The sequence below is a fragment of the Esox lucius genome, chromosome 14, assembly GCF_011004845.1.
Source record: "Esox lucius isolate fEsoLuc1 chromosome 14, fEsoLuc1.pri, whole genome shotgun sequence".
Lineage (NCBI taxonomy): Eukaryota > Metazoa > Chordata > Actinopteri > Esociformes > Esocidae > Esox > Esox lucius.
Window position 1 is genome coordinate 32,231,417 of NC_047582.1, and position 26,308 is coordinate 32,257,724.

At 41.2% G+C, this 26,308-nt stretch overlaps 1 protein-coding gene across 2 annotated transcripts; it reads left to right on the forward strand.

The window, feature by feature from the left end:
• Window positions 1–2,117: 2,117 nt before the first annotated feature.
• lin28b (lin-28 homolog B (C. elegans)) lies at window positions 2,118–24,121 on the forward strand. 2 transcript variants are annotated; one of them, XM_013137243.4, is made up of 4 exons: window positions 2,118–2,320; window positions 3,069–3,259; window positions 14,826–15,016; window positions 21,711–24,121. In XM_013137243.4, the coding sequence occupies exons 1-4, from the start codon at window positions 2,311–2,313 to the stop codon at window positions 21,979–21,981; spliced, it is 663 nt and encodes a 220-aa protein (XP_012992697.1). In that variant the 5' UTR covers window positions 2,118–2,310; the 3' UTR covers window positions 21,982–24,121. The 2 variants fall into 2 exon arrangements, with proteins under 2 accessions (XP_012992697.1, XP_019908720.1); XM_020053161.3 differs by lacking the exon at window positions 2,118–2,320 and adding an exon at window positions 2,807–2,983.
• Window positions 24,122–26,308: the final 2,187 nt, after the last annotated feature.

A 26,308-nucleotide genomic window follows, 5' to 3' on the forward strand; every position in this document is an offset into this window, starting at 1 on the left:
AAACGTCGAAATAAACCCCCCACAAGAGGGAGAAAAGGAGAGACGAACTGAATGGACCCTTTGAACTCTATTGACAGAAATACAGGAGGCAAACTTCCCTTTGGGGGTCTGGCTGGGGAGGTGTGGGGGTAGGGTGGGGTTGGCTAGGGTGAAGGACTGCACCAAATCTCGATTTGGTATGTTGCTGTTGAAAAAGCTCAGAAAGCTCTGGAATCTCGACTTCGGCACTTGTGTGCATCTCCTGAAAATAGTGGTACATTTAAGGAATTCAGTTGAATTAGTTTAGTTAGGTGTGTTTGATATTAATAAGTGCGTTTTGTCAATCTTCCTTTATCGTGAGGTTTATCATCAGAATAAACGTAATTCACCAAGAACATGTTAATTTAACGTGGGTTAGGTGAATGACCTGATATTAGACTGCTAAGGCGAATAAAGGCAGAGAATATCGACATTTTTATACAGATTAGCATTTCATTTTTTTTTTACATTGTATAATAACTTTATAAGTTAGACCGTGACGGCGAATGTGGTATAAATCGTACAGTTAACACACAAGCTTCATTATGATAGCTTAGCTACTATAAAAAAACAGTGTAGGTCTGTTATACGTGTGTGCGTTGTCTTTCCCGTCATGAACAATCTCTTCTGAATATAAGTGAGTCGATAATATGTGACACCTGTGCCCGGCCCTGTGACCCAAAAAGTAATTTATGTGGCCACTGCGGAGGCCACAAGAACCCATCTTCAAAAACAGAATTTGCGCGGGGGTTGGGCTGGTCAGGGTTGGGGGTAGCGGTAAACTCCTGAATTCCAGGGGGTGGGCTCTTTGGGGTTGCTTTGCGGCTGGGTGGGTGGGGATGGGTTGTTGTTGAGTCATTCCTTCCCAACGTGTTTCTGCCCTTCCTCATTGAAAATAGTAACTCTTTCGAAACACGACCGTTTTTAAAATGGATGATACAAGCTGATAGATTGATAAGGGGTGTGCGCGGCCAATGTCTGATCAACACCATTTGTCAGCCACGTTTGGTTTGTTCAGTTCAAAAAGTTCACACGCCTTAAACACCCCTCCATTTTATCAATGGAAATCTTTGCAGCGTATTAGGGCGGTGGTAAAACCAGAGGTTTACTACTCCACCATTACCAAAAGCATACACAGTCTACACTTGACTTGGTTGGTCTGCCATTTTGTATTTTATATCTGTAGTTTAATTCGTAGCCTGAACTGAGGCCTCCTTCGCTTGTTTGGCATGTTTGTGTTCTACACTCACTCTCATTCCAATAGGCTGACTGTCCTTTTCTGGTTTTCCCCATTGGAAAGCCTATTATAGCTTATGCTAGAAGAAGACGGGGAGAAGATTGGATGGTCATGTGAATAAGAACTTGATGTTAAGAAGTTGTGTAAAACCAATAAGGAACATTCTAGCTCCTTCTATAGTCTACTCAGGTCCGTAAGAACTCCTTACTATTTCATGACCTTTTAACGAATATATTTCCCGTTGCAGTTGTAGCAATATGCACATTAAACATATTAAATCAACAATCCAAACACTTTAAATCAACAATCTAAATAAAAGCACCAGTGTCTAATGTTCTTTACCGCATGCACTGAATACAAATTAATACACGTATAATGAGCAGAGAAAAATGTTTAAAGTCACCACATATATATGTTTGCACCCCCCCCCCCATAGTCTTTAAAATGAACCAATGTAAGGACTGAAGCTTTTATTACATTACTGTTATGGCATTTTATAAATTGTTTGTTTGGCTATTAAACTGTATCGGGGGGGGGGCAAAAACGATAGAGTCTGGTCATGGCAAAGTATGCTAGGCTATTTGCTATTGCCATTCATGTGACTCATGGCCTGTGCTTCTATATTTGAAGCAATGTATCTGTATGCTACGTAATAAAAGTGTGCAGGCTACCTGTCAGGACCAGACTGACCACTGGGACTTTCTCGGCTAATCGGTTCGTAGTCCTTTTCCTCACTGCACTCCCTTGATCCGTAGTGAAATTAGTAGCAAGAAAGCATGTAATTGACGAAGTCACGTGTCCAGCACGGGCAGAGGCACAGCCAGCGAATGAGAGAGAGGGAACGAGAGAGAGCAAGCGCTCGAGGTGGAGTGAGCGAGAAAGGGGTTGAAGGAGACATGACAAAATATCAAACGAGAGAAAGCACGCAGTATCATGCGAGCTAAATGTGTAACCGCTGGAATTGAGGATGTCGGATTAATGGTGACTATCATAACCCGTTTTCGCAGAGGAAGCTTTTCGACTGGAACTTTGGAGCAGAGGGTCCGCGTGGAAACATGGCCGAAGGTTATTCTGCAATTATTTTTTTTGTACATATTTTTTTTTTTTAAAACGCTTACTTTTTCTTCTCATGGTATAGACTGGAGCTGCGACTGGCCATTGTTATAAATCCCACAGGCCTGTGTTATGTACCCCCCACGATGATTGCCATCTGAAAAGGTGTATTGGGGTCTTGTTTGAGACGTTTATCAATGAAAGAGCGTATTGCTCCTGCATGAGGAACCATGAGTGTACACCTGCCCGTTGAGTGTCATACAACGCTGGTTAGCGGTGGTAGATGCAAGTAGATATGTTCTAGAAGTTATACCAGTGAGCGTGCGTGTGCAAGGGCACATCGATCATTCGCTGTGCGCCATGCAGTTACAAGCCCTATAAGTAGTCAACCTTCTTTTCTTTCCTTTTTTTTAAATTTATTTTTTTACATCGCTTTGCGTGGATCTTCAAATCACTCTGCCATGCGCCAGTTAACGCATGAATAATCTCGAAAATAATTTTGCGGGGAGGATCTTATGATTGTCACACATCTCCTAGTGGCGGGGATTCCCCGTTGGCTTTTTAGGCTATGGAGGTTTTCAACCTACAGTACAGGGCACCTTTATAAAAGTTGTGTAGCCTATATGCTAGGCTACTACCAACTGCGTGTGCACGGCTATAGAGTAAATAGCATACGTAAGGCGGTTCCACACCCATCCATCATAACATTGGACCTACTTACTATTGGCTAATTAGTTAACTACTTTTATTTGCCTTTTAGGAGGGGCGGGTAAAGGTGGCGGAGAAGACCCCGCCAAGTTGACGGAGCAGGAAGAGCGAATTTGGCCTCAGCCTCTGTCGGGAGCAGGCCACTGCAAGTGGTTCAATGTGCGAATGGGGTTTGGATTTATATCAATGACGAGCAGCGAGGGGAGCCCTGTAGACCCACCTCTGGACGTATTCGTCCACCAAGTAAGTTCCGTCTAACCGTAATATAGGCGTCTTATGTTAGGGCTAGGTCCCCTGGACGTAAGCACTCTTCCATGTTCATGTTCTGCTGAAATGGGTTTGGGTCGTGGGCACTGGATAATGGGCATGTGCTTTCAGCGATGTTACAACCCGTAGCATACGTTACAACTCCACCTATTTAAAAAAAAAAAAAAGTATCCTAAGCTACGTAAACCAACCTATGGGCCTGTATAATTTCTAAATGTGTAACGGCGAGATTTTGACTCTACAAAGTCGTTGCGTTAAACCCGTGTCCATTTCTCGCAATAACACAACATGCACGTTGAAACGGGTTAATTGACCGTTTGTTCAAATGTGTTAATTTGTATCATCTTGACGTTTCCGATGTAGTCTTACAGGGCACACAAAACATGCTGTGGTGTTTCCTTAAAGTGACACGTTCTCTCTTCCCTTCCTCTTTTCCTTTGAACGCTGTGCAGTAGAAGGGGAGCACTCGCTGCCTGTTTGACACAGTTTGTAGTTTTTCTATTGCCTCATGAATAGGGAGAATACGGTTGAAGGCCACCACATTGGAAACCGTCCAAAAAGACCTAAGTTAGAAATGCAATGGGACAGAAATTAATATTATTAATTATGGTCAATGGTTGTTTTTGTTGTCAACAAGTCCTCAAGATTACCATTTGATCACCTGCACTTACAGATGCTTCATACAGGGATGAATGTTGTAGCTTGAAATCAGTAGTTTTTTGTAGACTTTTTCCCTCCACGATGCTCGCCTACGAACCATGTATTCGTATTTCCAACAGATTTCTTTCCTCCAATATTGTCAGCTTCTGTCTCTTTTTGAACCTCTCTATGCTGTTAAATCTCCTTTTTATGGTCCAATAAAATAGTCCATTAAATTAATGATTTTCACCATCTCCATTTCCCACTGACTCTGTAGTGGAGGTGCCTTAATTACAGCCTCACATTAAGCTATTTTAAACTGGCAAAGAACATCCTCATTCAAAGATGTAAGCGCCCAACAGAGCCCCAACCAGTCTTTCTTAGAAAACATCTGTCAAACACGAGCGACTAGCAGGGCTGTTGGTGGTGGTAAAATGTGCTGCTTGATATTACTGTCTTGGCACATTAGCTAAGTCTCACTAGAATCTGTTTTGTCTTTGTTTTTGTTTTCTGTTGTCTTTGCTACTCCCATGACCTCAGGAGTACATTTCAGTGTAGGCTTACATATGCATTATGTCGCGGTTTATTATTATGGGTTGGTAACCCCTTTTCCAGAATAGAAAATGACTGGGCTATAAGCAGCGCTCTCTACGGCATGTGAATAGAGAGATGTGGTTGTTGTGAACATCATCCTGCCATAGACTGGTAATTGTTTAACTCAGTGGAGCTGTGCTCTTAGCTAATGGCTTATACCGCACACACCCTGGATGTCGTTACTGTATTAGACCAACATGGCCCTGCATCTCATGGTGTTTCTCTGGCCTGCCCGTCACTCAGCACGCCTGCCTGCTCGGTCTGATCCCTGGTTTTTTTGTAGTTGAAGTAAATGCCAAGAAACCAGGGGAGAAAAAAAGAGTGCTCATGACAAGACACTGTTCTGTTCACATGTTGTACTAGGTTGACCTCATAGTGTGGTATCAGAATTATCGGAATCCGTTCAAAATTAAAATCAGTTGTAGTTATTCCTGGATGTGTCAGATGTCTGCTTACTTTTAGCTTTGCAGGCTTTCTCCCTGCCAAAGATGTCTGCTTAACAAATGTATTAATCAGAGGGAGAGAGAGAGATAGGTCTGAGAAAGACTCAACAGAGCCTTGCTGAAGTCAAATCAACATGGACTGGCTGGGCTATTTTTACCCTGGTTTTAACTCTTTGTACTGACTGCAGAGTTAAAACCAGCACCACTGTAGTATTACAGTGTTTCCATGGTCCAGATTCCAGTTGCGACGTTTTTTGGGGCTGATTGTAATCTCAGTGTCGAGAAATACTGTAGTTCACGATAGTGTAAAACTATGTCAATGCTGACTAATCCCAGTAGAATTCTATTACATCATTTGTTAGAAACGTTCTTGGTCAAATTATTGGAAGAAAGTAACTACACATTTGTTACATGACAATTGCCATGATTCTTTATTGGGATGATACTTCCTGCAGAATTCCATTGAGCGACATGTTCTAAATACACTTGATCATGTAATGAGAGGAATGTGTGTAAAGTAACTGAAACTGCTGTAAATCTAACAATGAGAGTTTAGTCATTTAAAATGAGTGCGTGAACATGTGTGAGGGATGATTGAGAATGGTGGTGGAGGGAGGGAGAGCCTGAGAAAACATGGACGAATGGAGAGTTGGGACAGAAGTTAGAGAAGTAGGCTGGTGGAGAGAATGGAAGGCAAGGATGGAGAGACCAGAGGGGGAAGGGAGAGTTGGAGAAGAAAATATGAGAGAGGGGTAAAGGGATGGGGTGGTGGGGAATGGAAAAGCAGACAGCAGTAGGAAATAACAAAGTGACATGGAAGAACTGATAAGAGAGGTGGAGAGAGAGAGTGAGGCAGGTAGAGATTGAAAGATAAGGCAAGAGAGTAGGTAGAGAGAAAGAGGCGAGAAGTAGCAAGGTGTGGGAGTGGCGATGGAGGAGAGACTGCGAGAGGAAGCAAACTAGAGAGGTTTCGACAGTGAAGGAGGGAGTTTTAGCGAAGCATCGAGATGAAGTGGTTGAAATGAGAGTGGTAGAGGTACCAGGGGATGGAGATGAAGTGGCAAAAGAAAGTGAGCGTGAGACTGAGAGGGGGAAAAGGAGAGCGAGCTGGTCCCACCTAAACAACCCCTGGGGGTTAACTGTCCCTCACTGTGTTTGCTTCTCCATCAGCCAGAATCACGCAGAACAGGGCCTGACTGGGGGTCTGTCATGGTGGCGGCAAAAACAGCCGCCGGTTTTAATTGGCTGAGCTGTCCGTTCATCACCCTGTGGCACGACTTTGAACTTCCCCCTCAGTTATGAACGACAGAGGTCGGGCAGTTCAAGAGATTTAAAAAAGGAAGTGAGTTGAGGAAAGCTTGTGTCGGTTAGGTCTGGGCGTTTTACTACGACTATACCATTCTGAGTTAGGGACCAGTTTGGATTTTTACTGTACCTTCTGCAACGTTTTTTGTTTGTTTCATGTTTATATTTATGATGAAGCAGCTGGCGACATACATTAACAAACACATGCTGCCACAGAACATGTTAGACTGGTCCTTAGAGCATGTTTAGAATACAACAATTGTTATAACAACAATTTTATTAAAACAACAGCCACATTTAAATATGCATGTAAGTACAATTTTCTGTCCGCACTAGCAACGAGAAAAAACGCTGCATCAGAGCTATGCTTTAAGGCACAACTCAGGTGCCTCATGTGCCTCATGTGCCTCATGTGCCTCAGGTGCCTCATGTGCCTCATGTGCCTCATGTGCCTCAGGTGCCTCATGTGCCCAGCAATTAGGCCACTGACCTGGAAGGAGTTTAAACTCCCTGACGGTGTTATTTACCTGGGAACTAACATGGCACTGTCCGTCAAACAAATCCTGTTGCTGTTGACAGTGGAATAATTCAGGCGCTGCAGGATTTCAGAAGCAGACTTTCTAGATCAGTGCTCGTTCCACTTCAATACACATTGAGTGACACGCCGTCTTCAGACCGTAGCAGCTACACCGAGTGCCTCGCGTAATCTCGGAGGGTGACGTTTACACCGCAATTTTTTTAAAATCTCTGACACATATCTGGCAGTGCGTCTTGATCATCTCTTACAGTTGAGAAGTGCCGGCTAACTCCTAGCACAAGAAATCAACACTTGTCAGAGCACATGTTTGCCAAAAATGCCCTTTGAAATCTTGTCCTAGAGGCAAGATGAGAATCTGCTAGAACAACAAATGGCCACACGGTAGCTTAATTATTCTGAATATGATCTGACAAATAAAAAGCACTTTTTTAACAAAAAAAAAATAGGGATAAAATAAAACAAACACAGCACAAGCAAAACACGCATCAAATACACTCAGGAAATACCAGTTGAACATTCTTATTTCAGTGATATTACAATTTGGCCAACTGGTATTAAGTGTGTGCGTAGTTGAGGAGTAACCTATTTGCCCCAGTGCATGTGTTTTTTTTCTTTTTCTTTCTGCTTTTCCTGCCTGCCTGTGTGTGTGTGTGTGTGTGTGTGTGTGTGTGTGTGTGTGTGTTTTGCATAGCGTAGGTTAAAGTGGGCCCCTAGTGAGATTAACCTCTGGCCCATGTCACCGTTTGGCATGCAAGCCCCACCCCTCCCTGAGCTCCAAGCCCCACCCCTCCCGAAACCCCACCCCCAGTCCCTGCCCCCTGATAGTGAGTATCAGGCTTTGTCTCTGCTGCTGCTGCCTCACACCACTGTTCCCCCCTCCCCCTTCAACCCTTCAAGGAAGACGAAAGCGGGGAGATCATGTGACGTCCTCCTGAGAAATATGGGGAATGTGATTGGTTTTGGAAAGGTGGATTGTGGAAGTTTGCAGCGTATCGGAAGTTTTGCTAAACAACAACAAGGATAAAGATGTGTAAAAGGCAGATTTCTAGTTTTGGTGGGTGTGCTGTCAGGGGGTCATGTGTTGTTGTACATTGAATGCGTAGAGATGCACAACTTGCTAATTGTTTGGTTTTGATGTTGCTTTTAAGGAAGCTTGGTTGATTTTCAATGATTTTCTTCAATATAACTATGCTTGTATGCTTGTATGCTGTGTTTGTATGAAATAATGTAAATTGTTTTATTTCAATAAAATAAATTGTGTACTTCAATGTGATATTATTTCTATTAATTTAAACCTTTCTTTGGTATATAATATAGACTAGTTAGCCTAGGACACAGCCAACATTTGTTCCTATTACTCCCCGACAAATTGTTTGTAGCCCTAGTTATCAAAGTCCATCATTTTTTAAATCAATGAACATGAAAATATAATTTTTTTCAAACCAGGAAGAAATTTGTTCAGATTACAGGATTCCTACAACTTTTCTAGTGCTTTGTGCCTGGAATGCAGTTATGGAGGTGTGTCTAAAACCAGTGGGGTGTGGTTTTGTCTCAGGTCAATATGTGAGCCAGTCAATGATGGTCAACATTCAACTACTGTTCCATTTGTTACTAGGCAACTGGTGTTTCGTTATCTGTATACAATTGTTTTCCTAAAACAACTATGCCAGGTGGCTGTGGCATTTTCAAGAATGCAAATTCGAAAGAGATTTCACCCAGCGTCGTGGTTTTTCCGGAGTAAAACAATGAAAGATGCTTGCAGCGGTTGGCGGTATTGGAAAACTTAAACTTGACGTGAGCCCACCACCAGGCAAGTACACTGTCTGAGTGAATCTAGTCAGAATTTCCCACCAGAGGACTACGCCAGGGAAACACAGACCAACTTGGTAGTGGTTTATCACATCAAAACAATGTGTTCTGAAGCGTCAGACTATTCCTTCAACACTCAAACAGGCACATTGCTTGCAATACAGCTAGTGTAGTTCATATTTCTATCTGTTCTATGTGGCATCTAAAGCAGTTGTGCTTCTCTATGAGATCAGGAAGTCAGCCTCACTCCATGAAGCTTGTAGTTTTGAGAAGACGTGATTTCCCCCCCCAAATACGTTTTTATACGTGTTTATCAGTTGCCACATTTGCTTCTTATTTCTCTCCTATGACTGTGGCTGTGACGGTCATCTTTATGCCTCCTAAACGATCTGTTTCCCTCACAAACTCTCTAGGACAGGTTAAAAGGCAATACAGCAGTTCAGAGTAATGCTCTTCTTTTCTACCCTCAATAATTACCTAATGATATAAATCCTTCAGATTTCTTTGTTTTATTATCAACGACTCAATAATGCCAGAATCTATTTGTAAACTTAAGGCAAAAAAATCTTATTATTTTGGAATTAACTTTTCCAAAATCAAAGCACACCATATAGGCTACTGAAAACAGTAGCAGTAAGTGTTACCTTGACAAATTGAATAGGCTGCATTAGATATTCTCAGATGTGTTTTTGTATGTTGCATAACATGCATAACATCCTGCATCTGCGCTTTTAATGAGCAGGCGAAGGAACAATAGTTGTCAGGGTTTTCACGCCAAAAAAATAGCAGATTTGTGATGAATAAATATTGAATTTGTAGTAAAACTCTAACAATAGAATCCCTTGTTATTAAGGTATTTATGCTTTCTTTATGACACTTGAAAATGAATGAACAAAAAAATTCTGTAGTCAAGGGTTGATGGAACAATTAAATGTGTTCAATATATAATAGAAAAATATTTAAATAAGGAACCTTAAGTCTAGTTGATTTTAACAATTTCTGAAGGCTTGGACTAATTAAAAGGTGCTAGCTAGTAGCACTGCAAAGTTATTTTTGGTAGGTTTAATACACAGGAGTTCAGTGACAACATGGCATAATAAATATGTATTGGTCTGATTCCTTGTTGACCAGTTCCATCGAGCATCTAATGACAAAGATGAAACAACAAAACGATTGATTAGGCTCAATAACAGGTCAATTAGTATTTAAAATGTATGTTTTTTTTTTATAACGGATGTTTTATTAATTTTGTGTGGTCTACAATAGAGTGAAAAGATCCATCTAGGCTAAGAAAATCAATCTATGAGACAAGACAAACGAAATAACGAAATACAATTTGTATTTTAAATCCGACCAACTGCTTTTTGAACCAAAGCCCACTCTGTCTTTCACCACTCTTCTTTCCGGTTAAGCCTTGTGTATTACATTTGTTTCAAACTCACGCTGTGATCATCATTCACAACCAGTGTCTACATTATATATATATTTTTTCTTCTTCACTGAAACACAAAGAAACTACATTAAGAGCTAATTTTGTCGCCTGTCCTCTTTATAAACACATCCCAGGAGGCAGGTGTGTTTGGTTTATCCTGTATGACTTTTTTATTTTATATTGTTAAGCTCCATTTTAAGTTAATTCAAATTGTGGTTCTACGACTGCACGTCGTTCTTCCTCCCCAGTCACCTCACCGTGCTTCATTTCCATGTTCTTTCTGTCATGATAAACCCCTAACAGAATGATCTAGTGCTCCCCCGCCTAATCAAATATTGGACTGGTCCGTAATCAGTGGACGCTAGCAGTTAGCATGTTGTTAATTTGGGCTGAGGGGAAATGGGAACACTCTTAAGTGTTTGATGGGGGGGGTTGGGGTAGAGGTCAAAGGTTAGGGGCTGTAATGAAAATGTGCAGAGGAGGGAGAGGGGTGTTGGCGTGGTGAGGTTTTGGCTTTGTTGGTGGTTTGCTCTGGTGTTTTTTTTTCTTCTTCCCCTTTTCTTTGGTTCATATGCATCCTGTTGGGCCAGGTCCATCTGTGACGAACGGGGCCAGCTTTGTCCACTTAACATTTCCTCTAGAAAGCTACTTAATGACACCACAGCACATGGTCATCACCCCTCACCTTCCCCTCCTCCACCAAACCTCCATGCACTATGCACACACACACACACACGCTACTAATGCATGGCGGCGCTGCTCCGATCAGCAGCTCCGTCCCATAATGAGGCCTTACACAGCCATGCATCTCCATGGTGACACAGGAGGAGGAAGTCTCGTATCCTCTCCTCTGTCATTCCACTTCCCCAGATCGATTCTGGTGACTGGTGATGACGATGGTTAGGAGGAGGATGAAGAGGAAAGGCTATTTTGATCCAGGGCGCTGGGTTCATTGATTGCCTGCGAACTGCAAAGGAGGAAACAAATATGCGCATGAACACACTTAAACACACACATATATACACACACACACACATACATACATACATACATACTGTACCTACACACATAAACACACACTCCACACAGAGGGAGAGAGAGAGAGAGACTGGTTATTTGTTTCTGGGCCTGGATATAATGTATGGGTTATTCTGATAACAAACACGCAGTTAAGAGAATTGTAGGGTTGATGGGCTGGCTGGCTGGCTGGTTGGTTGGATGACTGGCTGGCTGGCTGGTTGGTTGGTTGATCGATTTGCTGGCTCCCTGACCCAGGGAGTGGCTCCTCCAATAGAGCTGAATGTCCTGGAGGCACAACCCCCCACAAACACCCAGCTCCTGAATGCTGTACTCCCCTCCTTCTCCTTCTGGTTCACATCTCCTCCTCCTTCTGGTTCACATCTCCTTCTCCCTCTCCGATTTTGATTGAGATTGTTTTACGGGCCAGAGGTACCATTTGTGGATTTTGCCAAAGCCGTATATTTACCAGGTTCAGGCTCTGTCCCTCCCTTTCTTTTCTCCCTTTCTTTCTTTCTCCTCTCACCCTGACCTTTCCTGACCTCTCCTGACCTCTGTGTGGAAAAAGACTTGGCAAGGCACCCGCCAGGTCACTTGAGAGGAGCGGAATCCAGTTGCAGGTTTAAATTTTTCAGGTTTACACACACACACACACACACACACACTTGCACATTATATGCAGCTTCATTCTGGAATAACTCTCATTGCATTTATCTGATTAAATTCATAGCTGAATAGCATGAATGACTGAATATCTTAGAGCAGTCTGACATACCATGATTAGATCAAAAGGCAATGATATATTTAAAGTATAGTTTCCTACATACTAGATATCCACTAGTATCTAGGAAATATAAATATGTATGTTTCCAGTGGACGGAGACTTCAAATTGGTTTCCTCAGTGGCAGTCATTGTGCCAGTGTTGGGAAGACTGTGGGGGGCGGGGGGCTAGTGAAACCACTGAACTTTGACCCGGAAACACAGGCTGCTTTCATGAAGTAATAAGAGGAAGAGGAAGGTTCTTACTGATTGGCTAAGCCAGAAGACCAATGGCTGTCATGATTATGCCTCATATGTCCCACTTAGAGAGGCACATTTGTAGAGTTGTAAGATATTTCAAATGCGCTTTATTTACAAAAGTTCTTTGTTCTATCCCTATTAGAAAGATTGCTTTTGATATGGCTAATGTATTTGTCGCTTTTAATTTCGTTTTTTTAATATCCTTGTGATTTTAAAACCAATAATATTGATCATTCTTTAATAACACTTCTTGAACTGAGTCATTACATACTATAAAGCTCACCCTGGTTTTATCACTGGCAACTTCTATGCATCTCCATTGACCTTTCTCTTCTCTCTCGTCTGTTCCCTCCTTCCCACCATCTTCTCGTTCCTCGCCGTGAGTGTGTGGCCTGTTGAATAGAGGTGAAGAATCCTTGCTGTCTCCCCATTCCAACCCCATAGCTAATCCTCCGCTTTCCCCTCGCGGCAAATCCCAAACCAAAACATCCAAAATGGCCCCCCTCCTTCAGCTAGCTGGAGAGAGCTAAGCTAATCACCTATTGCTTGCTAGTTAGCAGGGTAGAGGGAATTAATATGAAGGAAAGGAACAACAAATTACTCTGTTGCGTGGAATGTGTGATTGTGAGATATTTCTCACGCTTGGCGATACCCCAGGTTTTTAGATTCCCCTGACTTTAATAGTTGTGCATTCTCCCCACATGTCCTTCATAGACTCTGTGATTCTAGTGATAACGTTCGTTATGGTAGTATTGTCTCTCTTTTAAAGACAATTTGTTCTCATCAAAATGGTAAAATTCTGTGTTCTGTGCTTGATATAATATATTTGAATTGGTAGAATTTTAGTTTTTGAAACTTTATATGTATATATGTATGTGTATATGTGTATTATTATTTTTATTTTAATTTTTAATTTCACTTACAGTCCATTAACTAAAAGGTTATGTTTTCATTTTTGGAAATGTAGTTAGTTAAATTGGGTATTTCAGGTGATATTACAGTTACGTCCAAACATTTTAATATCAGGATGAACACAATTTATAGCTTTCAAAATATAATAGACATATTTGTGTCTCTACTATTTAATCAGTTTGGGTTAGATTTTTTTAGATCAGATTCTTTAGGTGTTCTTTCATACAAGTAGGTGATATATTTAAAATCAGAATGTGACTTAGATTTAATTTAATCTGTTGAAATACTTCAAATAAATGCTATAAAGTCACTCTGAATAAAAGCCTGGAAATTACTAAAAGGTAAAAATGTGATTTGAACCGCAGAATTCACTTGTTTAAGGTGTTACACTTCCTTTAAGACAACATCTTTGGGAAATCCTTGGCTTTATTTCAATAAATAAATTAATATTTTTAGATTACTTTGACTTTGAATAATGGTTACGTGTATTTTAGGATATTGGTCTATACTTAAAGACTATCACAGTTATCAGCTGCTTCTAGCAGCTTGAATTTCATTAGTAGCGAATGCATAAATGTTGATTAGTCAATAGATATCACACTTTCCATGTAGATAGCTTCAGGGGTGTGTAATATTTATTATTTATGGATTAATGAGGACATTAAGGGGTCTCAAATTGACAAATTCTAATTATACAGTAAATATGTTAAGGATTTAAAAGCTCATTTTAATTTGTAAATGTTGTGCAAATACATTTTTCTATTTAATATAGCAGTTATACATGTAAATCAATTAAAAAAACTGCTTAATTCGTAAGAGAAAAACACTAAGTAAATTATTCGTTAAGAAAAACCTTAATTTAATTATTCGTAATAAATAAATCAAACTAAAGTAAATAATTGTATGAAAGATCCTAAATAAATATTGGGCTAGATTTACAAAACAATTCCATTCTACCTATTATGTCTTCCAGAAGCAAAAATTCTGAATTTGTTTTTTACAATTCTGAATTAGTTTAACGTAGAGAAACAACAGTATTTACACTGTAAATAAAAATCATAACATAATCACAACTCTGACAGCTGTCTTTTTAACTGGATGTGTCACTCAATGCAATGGCCACAATCTATCTTCCTTGTTTTATTTCCCTGTGTACTTACCTCTCTCTGTCCTTTTCTCTGTTCTATCTGTTTTTGCCTCCTGCTTTTTCTTTCTCTCACACTGTCTTCATTTAATTTTTTCATTATTTAATTTTTATTAAAATGGTGTTTCAAAAGTTACAAAAAATTTAAAGAATTATAAAAACTGGAATTCTATGCAAACATTACACACAATTTCTAAAAGGATCAATGCATAGCTGTTTCGATAGCTTTTTCTCCCTTCGTTATTCTCCCGCTCGTTCTGTTGTTCTCTGTCTTCCATATCTCTCTATATCTGTCTTTCCCTTTACATACACTCCTTTAACTGCTTGTCTATAAGACCGAGCTGATAGAAAGTGAGCATATTTGGTGCAACATTCTAATAACTCCTGTCAGAAGAATCTGTCTGGGATGGCTGTGGCAAGCGTTTTAGCTTAGCATAATGGAATAGTGGGATTGTTAGGATTCCACTTTATTAAAAAAACTATTTTTTTGTAAGACATCTGATGAACGTCGACAATAGCAGGAATGCATTTTTTTTTTTTATAATGCCTGTCCCAAAATACTATAATAATTTATTGTAACTGTGCTTAAAGGGGGAGATGGACCGTAGTTCTAATTACGGGGTAATAATTCAGTATCTTTAAAGGTGCGGTCCTTAAAGAGGTGTCCTGTTTGGTTTTTCCTCCGCAGAGTAAGCTGGTCATGGAAGGCTTCCGCAGCCTGAAGGAGGGTGAGCAGGTGGAATTCACCTTTAAGCAGTCTTCCAAGGGCCTGGAGTCACTGCGGGTGACGGGGCCTGGCGGGGGGCCGTGTGTGGGCAGTGAGAGGAGACCCAAAGTGAAGGCCCCGCCCCAGAAAAATCGCAAACCAAAGGGAGACCGGTGAGTCCAGGGGCAGAGACTGCGGGAGGTGTGGTGTGGATGGAACTTCGCTGTGGTAGACGGAGACGTGTTTCAAGAGACGCCACGGGTGTTTTTGCCCGTTGCTGAATACTGGAAGGAACGTGGGATGATATAGGAAATGACCAAAGGCTGAGAGGGTTATAATCAGGGTTTGAATTTGTTAACACGAAAAGAAAATAGTTGGTTTATGCTCTGTGGACAAACAGATGACCGAAATGTGATTGTTTTAAAATCATCTTTAAAAATGTGACTTTGGATGGGTGTCAATATGGTGGTTATTGTTAGTGTTGGACTTACAAACCTTTCGTACAGCGCCATCAGTTGAATGTTTATTAGCAGGTCCATATTGTAGATTCACCCATATGTACATAATGGTTGCCTTTCTCTGTAATTCTCATGGTTGAATAGTATTGACATGAAAGGAACTGGACCAATCCAGTGGAACCACTGTGGCCTTCAGAATCACCTGTAGACAATTGTTTTGTGTGTAAATTCATAGTATTAGAGTATAAAAATGACAACTACTTCGTCATTTCTCTATGTTAGCTACACTTACCAGCTTAATTCTAAAAAGAATTAGAATCTGACTTTAATTATATTTTTTTTGAACCCTGAGTATTTCTAGTCTAAATGTTATTCTGTGAAAACAGACAAATCTATCCTAATCAGATTTTAGTAAACCACATTGTGGGCCAGTTAGAAACACATTTAGACAAATATTTCCACTTTGTATTTCCACTTCTGCTTTTTCTGTGTGCCAATGGGGTGTTGAGCCGCGTAGCTTGAGGTTAAAGCGTCTGACTTGTAACCCAAAGGTTTCTAGATCCAATCCCAGAGCTGTCCTTGAGCAAGGCTGTTAATCCTTATTGCTCCCAGGTCACTGGTGAAAATGAGACAGTGTTCCTAGTCAGTTTACCTGGGTAAATATGAATTACAAAAGATTCCCGGGTGTTCCTGTTCTTTCAGCTACTGCGTGCGTTTTATACGTCTCTGTTCCACTGCTATTTAAAAGCAACTTCTCAGGTTCCATATCATAGACCATCATCTAATTCTGTCTGGGTGAATTTGGGAGAATCTGATTAGCATTTTATTGCCTGCATTCTCCAAATGTAAACACATTTTATTAGGGGACGCTTTTACCACAGCTGAAGGCTGAATAGCAAATGTAGTGTTAGAGTCCCTCCACCCCCCCCCCACTCTGTGTGTCAGGGCACCTGATGCCGCAGCGAACCACGAGAGCCTAACTAGGATGGGGCTATATCTGGCGCCATCGTAGGAGGCTGCCTCACATAGCTGTACTCTACAAAGTACATTAAAGACACAATCCGGAGTTTGTTTATCAAGCTCTGGCGGCGGCAGTCTCCCTCTCTGTGAGCTGAGGGACACGACGGTTCTGAAATTATTCTATCAGGCTTGATATGACCATTCAACGCCGCCGAATGTTCCAGATTGTGCCCGTATGTTTCTTCTAAATGTAGCTATTTTGCTTTAACATTTGCACCCCCTAAGCTTACGGAGTTCTTCGCTCCAACCGATGTGAGCCCTCTGTCTGCGCCGACCCAATCACTGTGTGATTGATAAACCTTTATGGCTGTTCAGCTCTTTTCCCCGCCCAGTTGAAATTGATAATTTTCTTAAGAAGGGGAATCCTTATCAGCCAAAAAGATTGATTGAATTATTTGATGGGAGTTGTGATAACCCACGACAAAGTAGTCCAGATTATCTTACCTCCGTGGTATTTTGGAAGGGGAAGTACTTTGCGGTTTGTTGTCTTCACAAGGTTCTGACTTGGTTGTAGAGAATAAGCTATCTTGGTGGGTAGGGAAAGGTTACCAAACCTGATGAAACGGTCTTGTTCTGTGTCATATGCGGTGCAGTGCTGATGCTGCTACGCTGCTGCTCCTCCTGCTGGACAACACTGTAACAGCAGCCTGACTGGAATCCTTGTGTTCTGTCAATGAATTATCCTGAAATGGGATGTGGTTCAACTCCCTTTCTGGAATTAAGAGGACTGTTAGTAAAACACTTTGAAACATCTGTTGAGCCTGTACAATCAAATGCTAGTAAATGCAGGGGAGTGGTCCTCAAGCACATAAGCACATTAAAAAGAAAAAGAAATAGATGGAAGAGCCCCGAAGTGGTATGGGGGTCTAAGATCTAAAACTTCAGCTGCCCGTTGAAATGATCAGATTCCGTTGTTGGCTGTGGGACAAGAGAACTGAGGCTCATAATATTAAGGGCTTAGGGAAATGCTGAGAAGTACTAACTGCTGTTTTTCTTTTAAGCAAGATAAAGATGTGTATTTCTGAGGCGTTTTATGCATTATTGGACAGGGATGTGGCGAAAGATTGAGGATAGAGGTCAGATTGACAGAAAGCTTAGACCACTAGAAAACACTGGGACACTTCTTTAACTGAGTTAATGTGCGGACTCCATCTGCAGGTTTTTTAACTGCTCTAACCAGAAAACATTAGAATGAAGTTTTTAATATGTCGTAAGCACGGAAGTTGTTGACGACGGGCTGACAGGCGGGCTATGCCTAGTGAACTCAACGACAACCACAACAAGATCTACCATCTGTATTCACTTTATATTTAATGCTAGCTAACTCCAGCTAGCAGATACCAGGCTAAATTGAGAGTACACCACAAGTGTGTGATTTCTAACCTCGAAATTCATGAAGATTCATAGCTAAATAGCAAGCGTACCCGTTTGGTGTTATAGCTTTTCCTTCAAGTTTAATCTTTAATTAATTAGCCAGATAGGCTATCTCCTATAGTGCCTAAAGTTAGTCTGCTGCCACTTTGAGGACTGGAAGACCAATAGCTAAATGCGTCAATTCACATGAAATTGTATGATTTTACCAAATACTGATAAGTGCCTGTGTAAACTTTAAGAAAATTATCAGTTTGTCACATTCCTAGTTTCCAATTCATATCCGCTTTCCTATTGAACATTTATATAGAGTTTCCACAAATGCCTTACTCTACTTTTGAGTGTTCATGGAGTGTATTTAAACATATTTCTATGTTGTTAGAATTGTGTTCCACTTCAAATCTTGTAAACTGAGGTTGTTAAGTCGTTAATCCAAATATGTATGAAATGAAATTCAGTCATTTATGAACGATGGCAATCACAACACAGAAGGAGAATAGCAGTTTTGGATTGGTATTTGTTTTCAGTAGCTCTCAGAATCGGCATTGAGAAAGAAAACGATGATTCGGTGCTACCCCCGGCATATAAATTGTAATTAAAAAAAAACATGTTTTTATTGTGATTGAATAAAAAGGAAAACTTGGGATGGGTAGGATAAATTGATTAATTGATTAATACAAATATTTTAATCAAAACTAAACATTGCATATATGAAAGTGGACTGCCAACGTGGCCTGTTAATTTGGAGTGTACGGACAGTGGTCTCACGCTAATACACTAAAATACTACCAGAGTGTGTTGGCGTGTGACCTGTTTTCTTTCTCAGACCAATATTGCTTTATAGAACCTCCTATAACTGTTCATAAGAACTTGTGCTAAACTGTAAAAAAGGATTAATGCCATATATACAGTAACAAATGAATACATTTTGTTACTGGTCCACTGTGGGCTTCAAACCAACAACCCTGGTGTAACAAGCACTGTGTTATTACCTTGTGAGTCACAAAACATCTGGTAAAGCAGAACATTTAAGTGCGTTTTTAAATAAACCCTACATACTGCAACCCTACAAAAACAGTTTGTAAATGTTGGGCTTTATTGTTCCTAAAAGGTAGGGTTGTATTTTCCTTACAGAAGGTTTGGGGAAATATCTAAGATGTTTTCTAGCATACATTTATTTACATATTTATTTATTTACATATTGATTTGTGTATAGTTTAATGCTGCTCAGTAAACAAATCTATTCTCTGGTCTCAAAAAGACATATGGCCTTTGTTAAACTGCCATCTAGTGGCTAAATGACACTTCTGGAATTCAAAAGAAAATCCCTGACAGAGCCCCCAATAACCTCCATTTCAGCCGGCAGCACTGGAAAAGTCTTTTTTTTCTTACTTTTTCGGATTAAACATTATAGAAAACATTATAGTTTTTCTCTCCAACCCTATTTATCACACCTGATTCTAATGATTAAGCTGGATGAAAAGCTGAATCAGGCTGGACACAAATGGGGTTGGAAAGAAAACCTACCGGACAGCAGTTTCGCAGGACTGAACTGCTTGTATGAGCCTTTACTGTGTTAAATCCAACAGAGCATCACAGGACTTTGTGACATCTACACGATTTCCGTATTAGAAAATTGTGACATGCACACGTAAAAGGTCATTTTTTCGTGTACAGGACATGATTTTCTAGTGACCGTAAAAGCCAGTTTATTTTGTTTGCAGGACACGATTTCTTCAATGATTCATGTCATATACGGTTCTAGTTTTTATGTACAGTATCTCACAAAAGTGACTACACCCCTCACATTTTTGCAAACATTTGATTATATCTTTTCATGTGACAACACTGAAGAAATGACACTTTGCTACAATGTAAAGTAGTGAGTGTACAGCTTGTATAACAGTGTAAATTTGCTGTCCCCTCAAAATAACTCAACACACAGCCATTCATGTTTAAACCGCTGGCAACAAAAGTAAGTAACCCCCTAACTGAAAATCTCCAAATAGGGCCCAAAGTGTCAATATTTTGTGTGGCAACCATCATTTTCCAGCACTGCCTTAACCTTCTTGGGCATGGAGTTTACCAGAGCTTCACAGGTTGCTACTGGAGTCCTCTTCCACTCCTCCATGACGACATCAAACCTTCCGTTTGAGGAAGTCCCACAGATGCTCAATAGGGTTTAGGTCTGGAGACATGCTTGGCCAGTCCATCACCTTTACCCTCAGCTTCTTTAGTTAGGCAGTGGTCGTCTTGGAGGTGTGTTTGGGGTCGTTATCATGTTGGAATACTGCCCTGCGGCCCAGTCTTCCGAAGGGAGGGGATCATACTCTGCTTCAGTATGTCACAGTTGGCATTCATGGTTCACTCATTGAATTGTAGCTCCCCAGTGCCGGCAGCACTCATGCAGCCCCAGACCAGCCCACCACAATGCTTGACTGTAGGCAAGACACACTTGTCTTTGTACTCCTCACCTGGTTGCCACCACACACGCTTGACACCATCTGAACCAAATATGTTTATCTTGGTCTCATCAGACCAGAGGACATGGTTCAAGTAATCCATGTCCTTAGCCTGCTTGTCTTCAGCAAACTGTTTGCAGGCTTTCTTGTGCATCATCTTCCTTCTGGGACGACAGCCATACAGACCAATTTGATGCAGTGTGCAGCGTATGGTCTGAGCACTGACAGGCTGACCCCCCACCCCTTCAACCTCTGCAGCAATGCTGGCAGCACTCATACGTCCATTTCCCAAAGACAACCTCTGGATATGACTCTGAGCATGTGCACTCAACTTCTTTGGTCGACCATGGCGAGGTCTGTTCTGAGTGGAACCTGTCCTGTTAAACCAATGTATGGTCTTGGCCACTGTGCTGCAGCTCAGTTTCAGGGTCTTGGCAATCTTCTTATAGCCTAGGCCTTCTTTATGCAGAGAGTTCTTTGCCATGAGGTGCCATGTTGAACTTCCAGTGACCAGTATGAGGGAGTATGAGACACCAAATTTAACACATCTGCTCACCATTCACACTTGAGACCTTGTAACACTAAAGACTCACATGACACCGGGGAGGGAAATGGCAAATTGGGCCCAATTTGGACATTTTCACATAGGGGGGTACTCACTTTTGTGTTGAGTTGTGTGTTGAGTTGTGGCTGTGTGTTGAGTTATTTTGAGGGGACAGCAAATTTACACTGTTATACAAGCTGTAATCTCACTACTTTACATTATAGCAAAGTATCATTTCTTCAGTGTTGGATCTTTCCACATGAAAAGATATAATCAAATATTTTCAAAAGTGTGAGGGGGTGTACTCACTTTTGTGAGATACTGTATATTACATGAATTTTCAGCAACAGCTTCAGTTTTTTTGTGCGTATTACCAGAACGTCTCTATAATGCATTTAACACAATACATCAGTTATTGATCCTGCATTTACTGTAGCCAGTTTGAACAAACACTGCTAGGTATTTATTTGGAACACATTTGATCTGGGAATGCCTTTCGGGATGCCTAACGAAGGTCTCAGTATAGTCTACATGTGAGCTAACAGAAGAATGAACCAGCAATTCATTATTACACTCCTGCCGAAAAAACGTGTCATGTACACGAAAAGTGGCTGCCTACGGTACGAGGTTCGCTCTAGGAAGAAAAAACGCATTTTAACGTGTGCATGTCACGATTTCCTAACACGGAATCCGTATAGATGTCACGAAGTCCTGTGATGCTGTGCCGATGAAATCAGACTTAGTGTGCTGCGTCTCTTTCCGTCTGCCTTTCAACGGATTCAAGACGGATTATGTTTAATCTGCGACGATATGAACACGATAAGGGGGATGTGTATGCATAACAGCGCCATTCTCATAGGTTGGACCTGTTCATATTCATCAGGTGTACACAGTTTAATTAGTTTACGGTTTCATACTGGTAGCCATGCGTGACAGTTGTCTTTCCTTTCCCTGTTTCTCCTCTGCCCCCCCCCCCACCCACCCCCCACCCACCCCACTGTGCTCTGTAAAGCTGTTACAACTGTGGAGGACTGGACCACCACGCCAAGGAGTGCGGCATGCCCCCCCAGCCAAAGAAGTGCCACTACTGTCAGAGCATTGCGCACATGGTGGCCCAGTGTCCCCACCGGGCCCAGGACCCACCACACCCCTCTACCTCCACCCAGCTGCGCCCGCCCGACGAGGAGGAGCGCCCGGGCACATCCCCCCTCGAGGGCCCCTCGTCCTCCCCGGAGGAGCCACAGTCTTCGCAGCGCGGCGCCCCCCAGAGGAGGAGGAAATAGAGGTGGAGAGGTGTGGCCCTGACCCTGCTGACTCCACCCCTAATCTACCTCACACAAAAATATGGGGGGAGGGGGGCTCCTATTTTATGTCTCGGACCAGCGCAGCTATGGCAACTATCATCAGGGGTATGGACGTGTGTGAATGTGTGTTTGACGGACGGACAGACTGCCTGGCTGTTGTCTAGAGGTAGCTATGGCAACCATTGCTCGGGATGCTGACACTCTTGCCGGCCGGTCGGTCTGTCTTTTGGCCCGTCTGTGGCTTTCCTCAGTGCAGCTCCGGAGTTTAGAAGGGCACCAGGGGTGCCTGTGAACCGGGGTTGGATCACTGGTGTCGTCTGTGGTGATTTGTGTGGATGTTGCCCCACCCGGTTCCTATTAACATAGTATCACATTTCGGACAGCATCATGCCTCGCTCGATTGCATCTTTAAGAGTTTTAAGAAAGGATGTGATCGAAGCCAGTGTTTGCCCTGGTACACATACACTTGGTTTAACTAAGTCCCCTCCTCACCTGGCCTTTGGTGGTTTGAACTTGGTGTGCAAGTGCTAAGGCCCCCTTTGGTTCCTCAAGACCAAAATGAACAACCCTGATAGGGCCCTCTATCGAAACATTTTAATCACCAGTCAGAAGTCATATTTTCCTTTTAGTATTCTTTTGCCCGTGATAAATCATGCCTTTAGCCGGACCTCACTTTTACAAATCAGGTTTAAGGTTAGGGATTACAGAAAATTACATTTTTAGGGAAGTAAATATTTGTCTGTGTGTGTGTGTGTGTGTGTGTGTCATACCCTGGTCTCATCTTTGCTGAGAATTTACCCATTGGACATCATTTGTCATGTGATACCTTAACAATGTCATTTTCTGGTACTAAAAATTTTTCTGAGGATTTTATTGAAATAGATTACAACATTTCTCTTTGACAACCTGGTAAAGATGATGTCATATTATTTATCTAGTCAGATTAGGTATATCACAACTTTTTTTTAAATTCTTTTTTTTATAAATATAACTAGGAGGTTAACAAAATGTCTTATAAAACCAATGAATAATAACATTGTTGGTACCAGTTTCCATTTAAGAAAAGTTTTCTGTACCACAGAAGTTTAGCTTTTCAGGTTCATTGGTTTGGACTGCAGACTGCATAGTATAGAATCCCGGCATATGTGCTAGTTTGGAACGTGTGTGCACGTGTGTGCACGTGTGTGCACGTGTGTGCATGTGTGTGTGTGTGTGTGTGTGTGTGTGTGTGTGTGTGCATGAGACAGAGGGAAAGACATTCCTTTTGTAAAACAACAGTGGTAGAAGAGCAGTTTTATCTAACCTGCAGCTGACTTTATAATCACAATTTTTTTTCATGTAACCCTGAATAGATATGCCTTAGATAAGAAACAGTAAAATACATCAAAAATGTTAACTTCAAAAACATAAAAAAAAACATTATTTAATTGGATATCTAGTATCAACAGAGGTGTAAAATATACAAAGTAAAAGCACTTGGCTAGGTTTCTGCAGAGTTCACTAGTTTAGAGAAGTTTCTAACTAAGATCTAAATGACAGAGTTATGGCTGTTCATAACCAACGAATCATCAATGAAATTAAAAGGAAGAATAAAAAGTATCAATGAAGGTCATTGGTTAGTTATGAACTCCTTTTACCTGGCTATTTAACTTAGAATTATGAACTTCCCAAAACTGGTGAACACATCTGAGCACTTTTACTTGCTACTTTTCACACCTCTTAGCATCTATGTTTCTAGATATAGGTTTCAGTTGTTGGATAATTAGTTGAAGATGGTGTCACAGTTTACAATATAGGTCACAATATAAGTAGTTAATATATGTATGAATAGCATATTATTAAAATGGTATAACTTTAATAAGTATATATTAACTCATTTTTGACAAAGATAAAAGCACAGTGTTTTTGTACGATTTTGATTTGTCAATTTAACACATGATTTTGTCAAAGCACCTCTTCCTTTTACCTATGTGACATTACATCCTGTTAATTCAATGCCCCTCCCCTCAGAATATGAATAGTTATCTACATTTATGTAATCATCCCTTCGTTTGCCTTATCAATATACAGTGGGGAGAACAAGTATTTGATACTGCCGATTTTGCAGGTTTTCCCACTTACAAAGCATGTAGAAGTCTGTTTATTTTGATCATAGATACTCTTCAACTGTGAGTGACAGAATCTAAAACAAAAATCCAGAAAATCGCATTGTATGATTTTTAAGTAATTAATTTGCATTTTATTGCAGGACATAAGTATTTGATACATCAGAAAAGCAGAACTTAATATTTGATACCAAAACCTTTGTTTGCAATTACAGAGATCATACGTTTCCTGTAGTTCTTGACCAGGTTTGCACACACTGCAGCAGGGATTTTGGCCCACTCCTCCATACAGACCTTCTCCAGATCCTTCAGGTTTCAGGGCTGTCGCTGGGCAATATGGACTTTCAGCTCTTTCCAAAGATTTTCTACTGGGTTCAGGTCTGGAGACTGGCTAGGCCACTCCAGGACCTTGAGATGCTTCTTACAGAGCCACTCCTTAGTTGCTCTGGCTGTGTGTTTCGGGTTGTTGTCATGCTGGAAGACCCAGCCACAACCAATCTTCAATGCTCTTACTGAGGGAAGGTTTTTGGCCAAGATCTTGTGATCCATGGCCCCATCCATCCTCCTCTCAATACGGTGTAGTCGTCCTGTCCCCTTGGCAGAAAAGCATCCCCAAAGAATTATGTTTCCACCTCCATGCTTCACGGTTGGGATGGTGTTCTTGGGGTTGTACTCATCCTTCTTCTTCATCCAAACACAGCGAGTGGAGTTTAGACCAAAAAGCTCTATTTTTGTCTCATCAGACCACATGACCTTCTCCCATTCCTCCTCTGGATCATCCTTCAGACGGGCCTGGACATGCGCTGGCTTGAGCAGGGGGACCTGCAGTCTTTGAGACTGTGGTCCCAGCTCTCTTCATGTCATTGACCAGGTCCTGCCATTTAGTTCTGGGCTGATCCCTCACCTTCCCCATGATCATTGATGCCCCACAAGGTGAGATCTTGCATGGAGCCCCAGACCGAGTGAGATTGACCGTTATCTTGAACTTCTTCCATTTTCTAATAATTGCCTTCTCACCAAGCTGCTTGTCTATTGTCCTGTAGCCCATCCCAGCCTTGTGCAGGTCTACAATTTTATCCCTGATGTCCTTACACAGCTCTCTGGTCTAGGCCATTGTGGAGAGGTCGGAGTCTGTTTGATTGAGTGTGTGGACAGGTGTCTTTTATACAGGTAACGAGTTCAAACAGGTGCAGTTAATACAGGTAATGAGTGGAGGACAGGAGGGCTTCTTAAAGATCTAACTAACAGGTCTGTGAGAGCTAGAATTCTTACTGGTTGGTAGGTGATCAGATACTTATGTCATGCAATAAAATGCAAATTAATTATTAAAAAATCATACAATGTGTTCACTTCTCACAGTTGAAGTGTACCTATGATAAAAATGACAGACCTCTACATGCTTTGTAAGTAGGAAAACCTGCAAAATCGGCAGTGTATCAAATACTTGCTCTCCCCACTGTACCTGATCTGTCACTCTTATCACTAGTGATCCCAAAAACCAAACTTATCCAGTTTGAAATAGTTCAGAGATTTTACTAGGACAAAAAAAAGGAGGGGGAAACTGAAAGTGCTGCTTTTCATATGACTTGAATCCTCTGCAAGTTTCCAGTTGCGCTGATGCTAGTGCACGACACGACAACTCTTCTCTGACCATATTGAATGTGAAAAGAACTTCTCTGAAGTGGCTCTCCTCACAACTAGTCATGTAAGTCACTTTGGAATTGTATCTTAATGTGCTGACAAATCCAATGACATTTGTATTATGATATCAAACTAGCTCGTTTTCTAAAGCTGTAAAACAAACCACATCGACGGCCAACTGTTTCTGGTATTCACTCTCATACCAAAGAGTTTGGCTTTATTCTGATGCGTTTAAAAAGTAGGACTTGTTGCTTGGCTGTTTCTGCTCTTTTGGAATTCAAGGGCCTATCGCTGAAGGTTTAACACAGAGGTTGTTTGTGTGTAGCTTTCTGAATGTGGAACAATGTGTAACCAATCCAAAAAATGCACAACCGTGGAGCAAAAAAAACAGAGCATGACTAGACCACCTGAGCACAGCCCAAGCACAGACGAGCACTCGTCTGCATAATGACATTTTTGTACTATGTATTTTTACATTTTCTTTTTTCTTTCCTTTATTTTTTTTACCCACAATTCCTCTCAGGATGATAAACTGTTCTCAGGGAATTAACCAAAAATAA

Excerpts from the sequence above, each read along its gene's own strand:
- lin28b (XM_020053161.3), top strand. The coding sequence starts at position 2,824 with ATGATTGTCACACATCTCCTAGTGGCGGGGATTCCCCGTTGGCTTTTT. Across the intron at positions 2,984-3,068 it reads CTATAGAGTAAATAGCATAC|GAGGGGCGGGTAAAGGTGGC; the intron begins GTAAGGCGGTTC and ends TTTGCCTTTTAG. Across the intron at positions 15,017-21,710 it reads CGCAAACCAAAGGGAGACCG|CTGTTACAACTGTGGAGGAC; the intron begins GTGAGTCCAGGG and ends TGCTCTGTAAAG.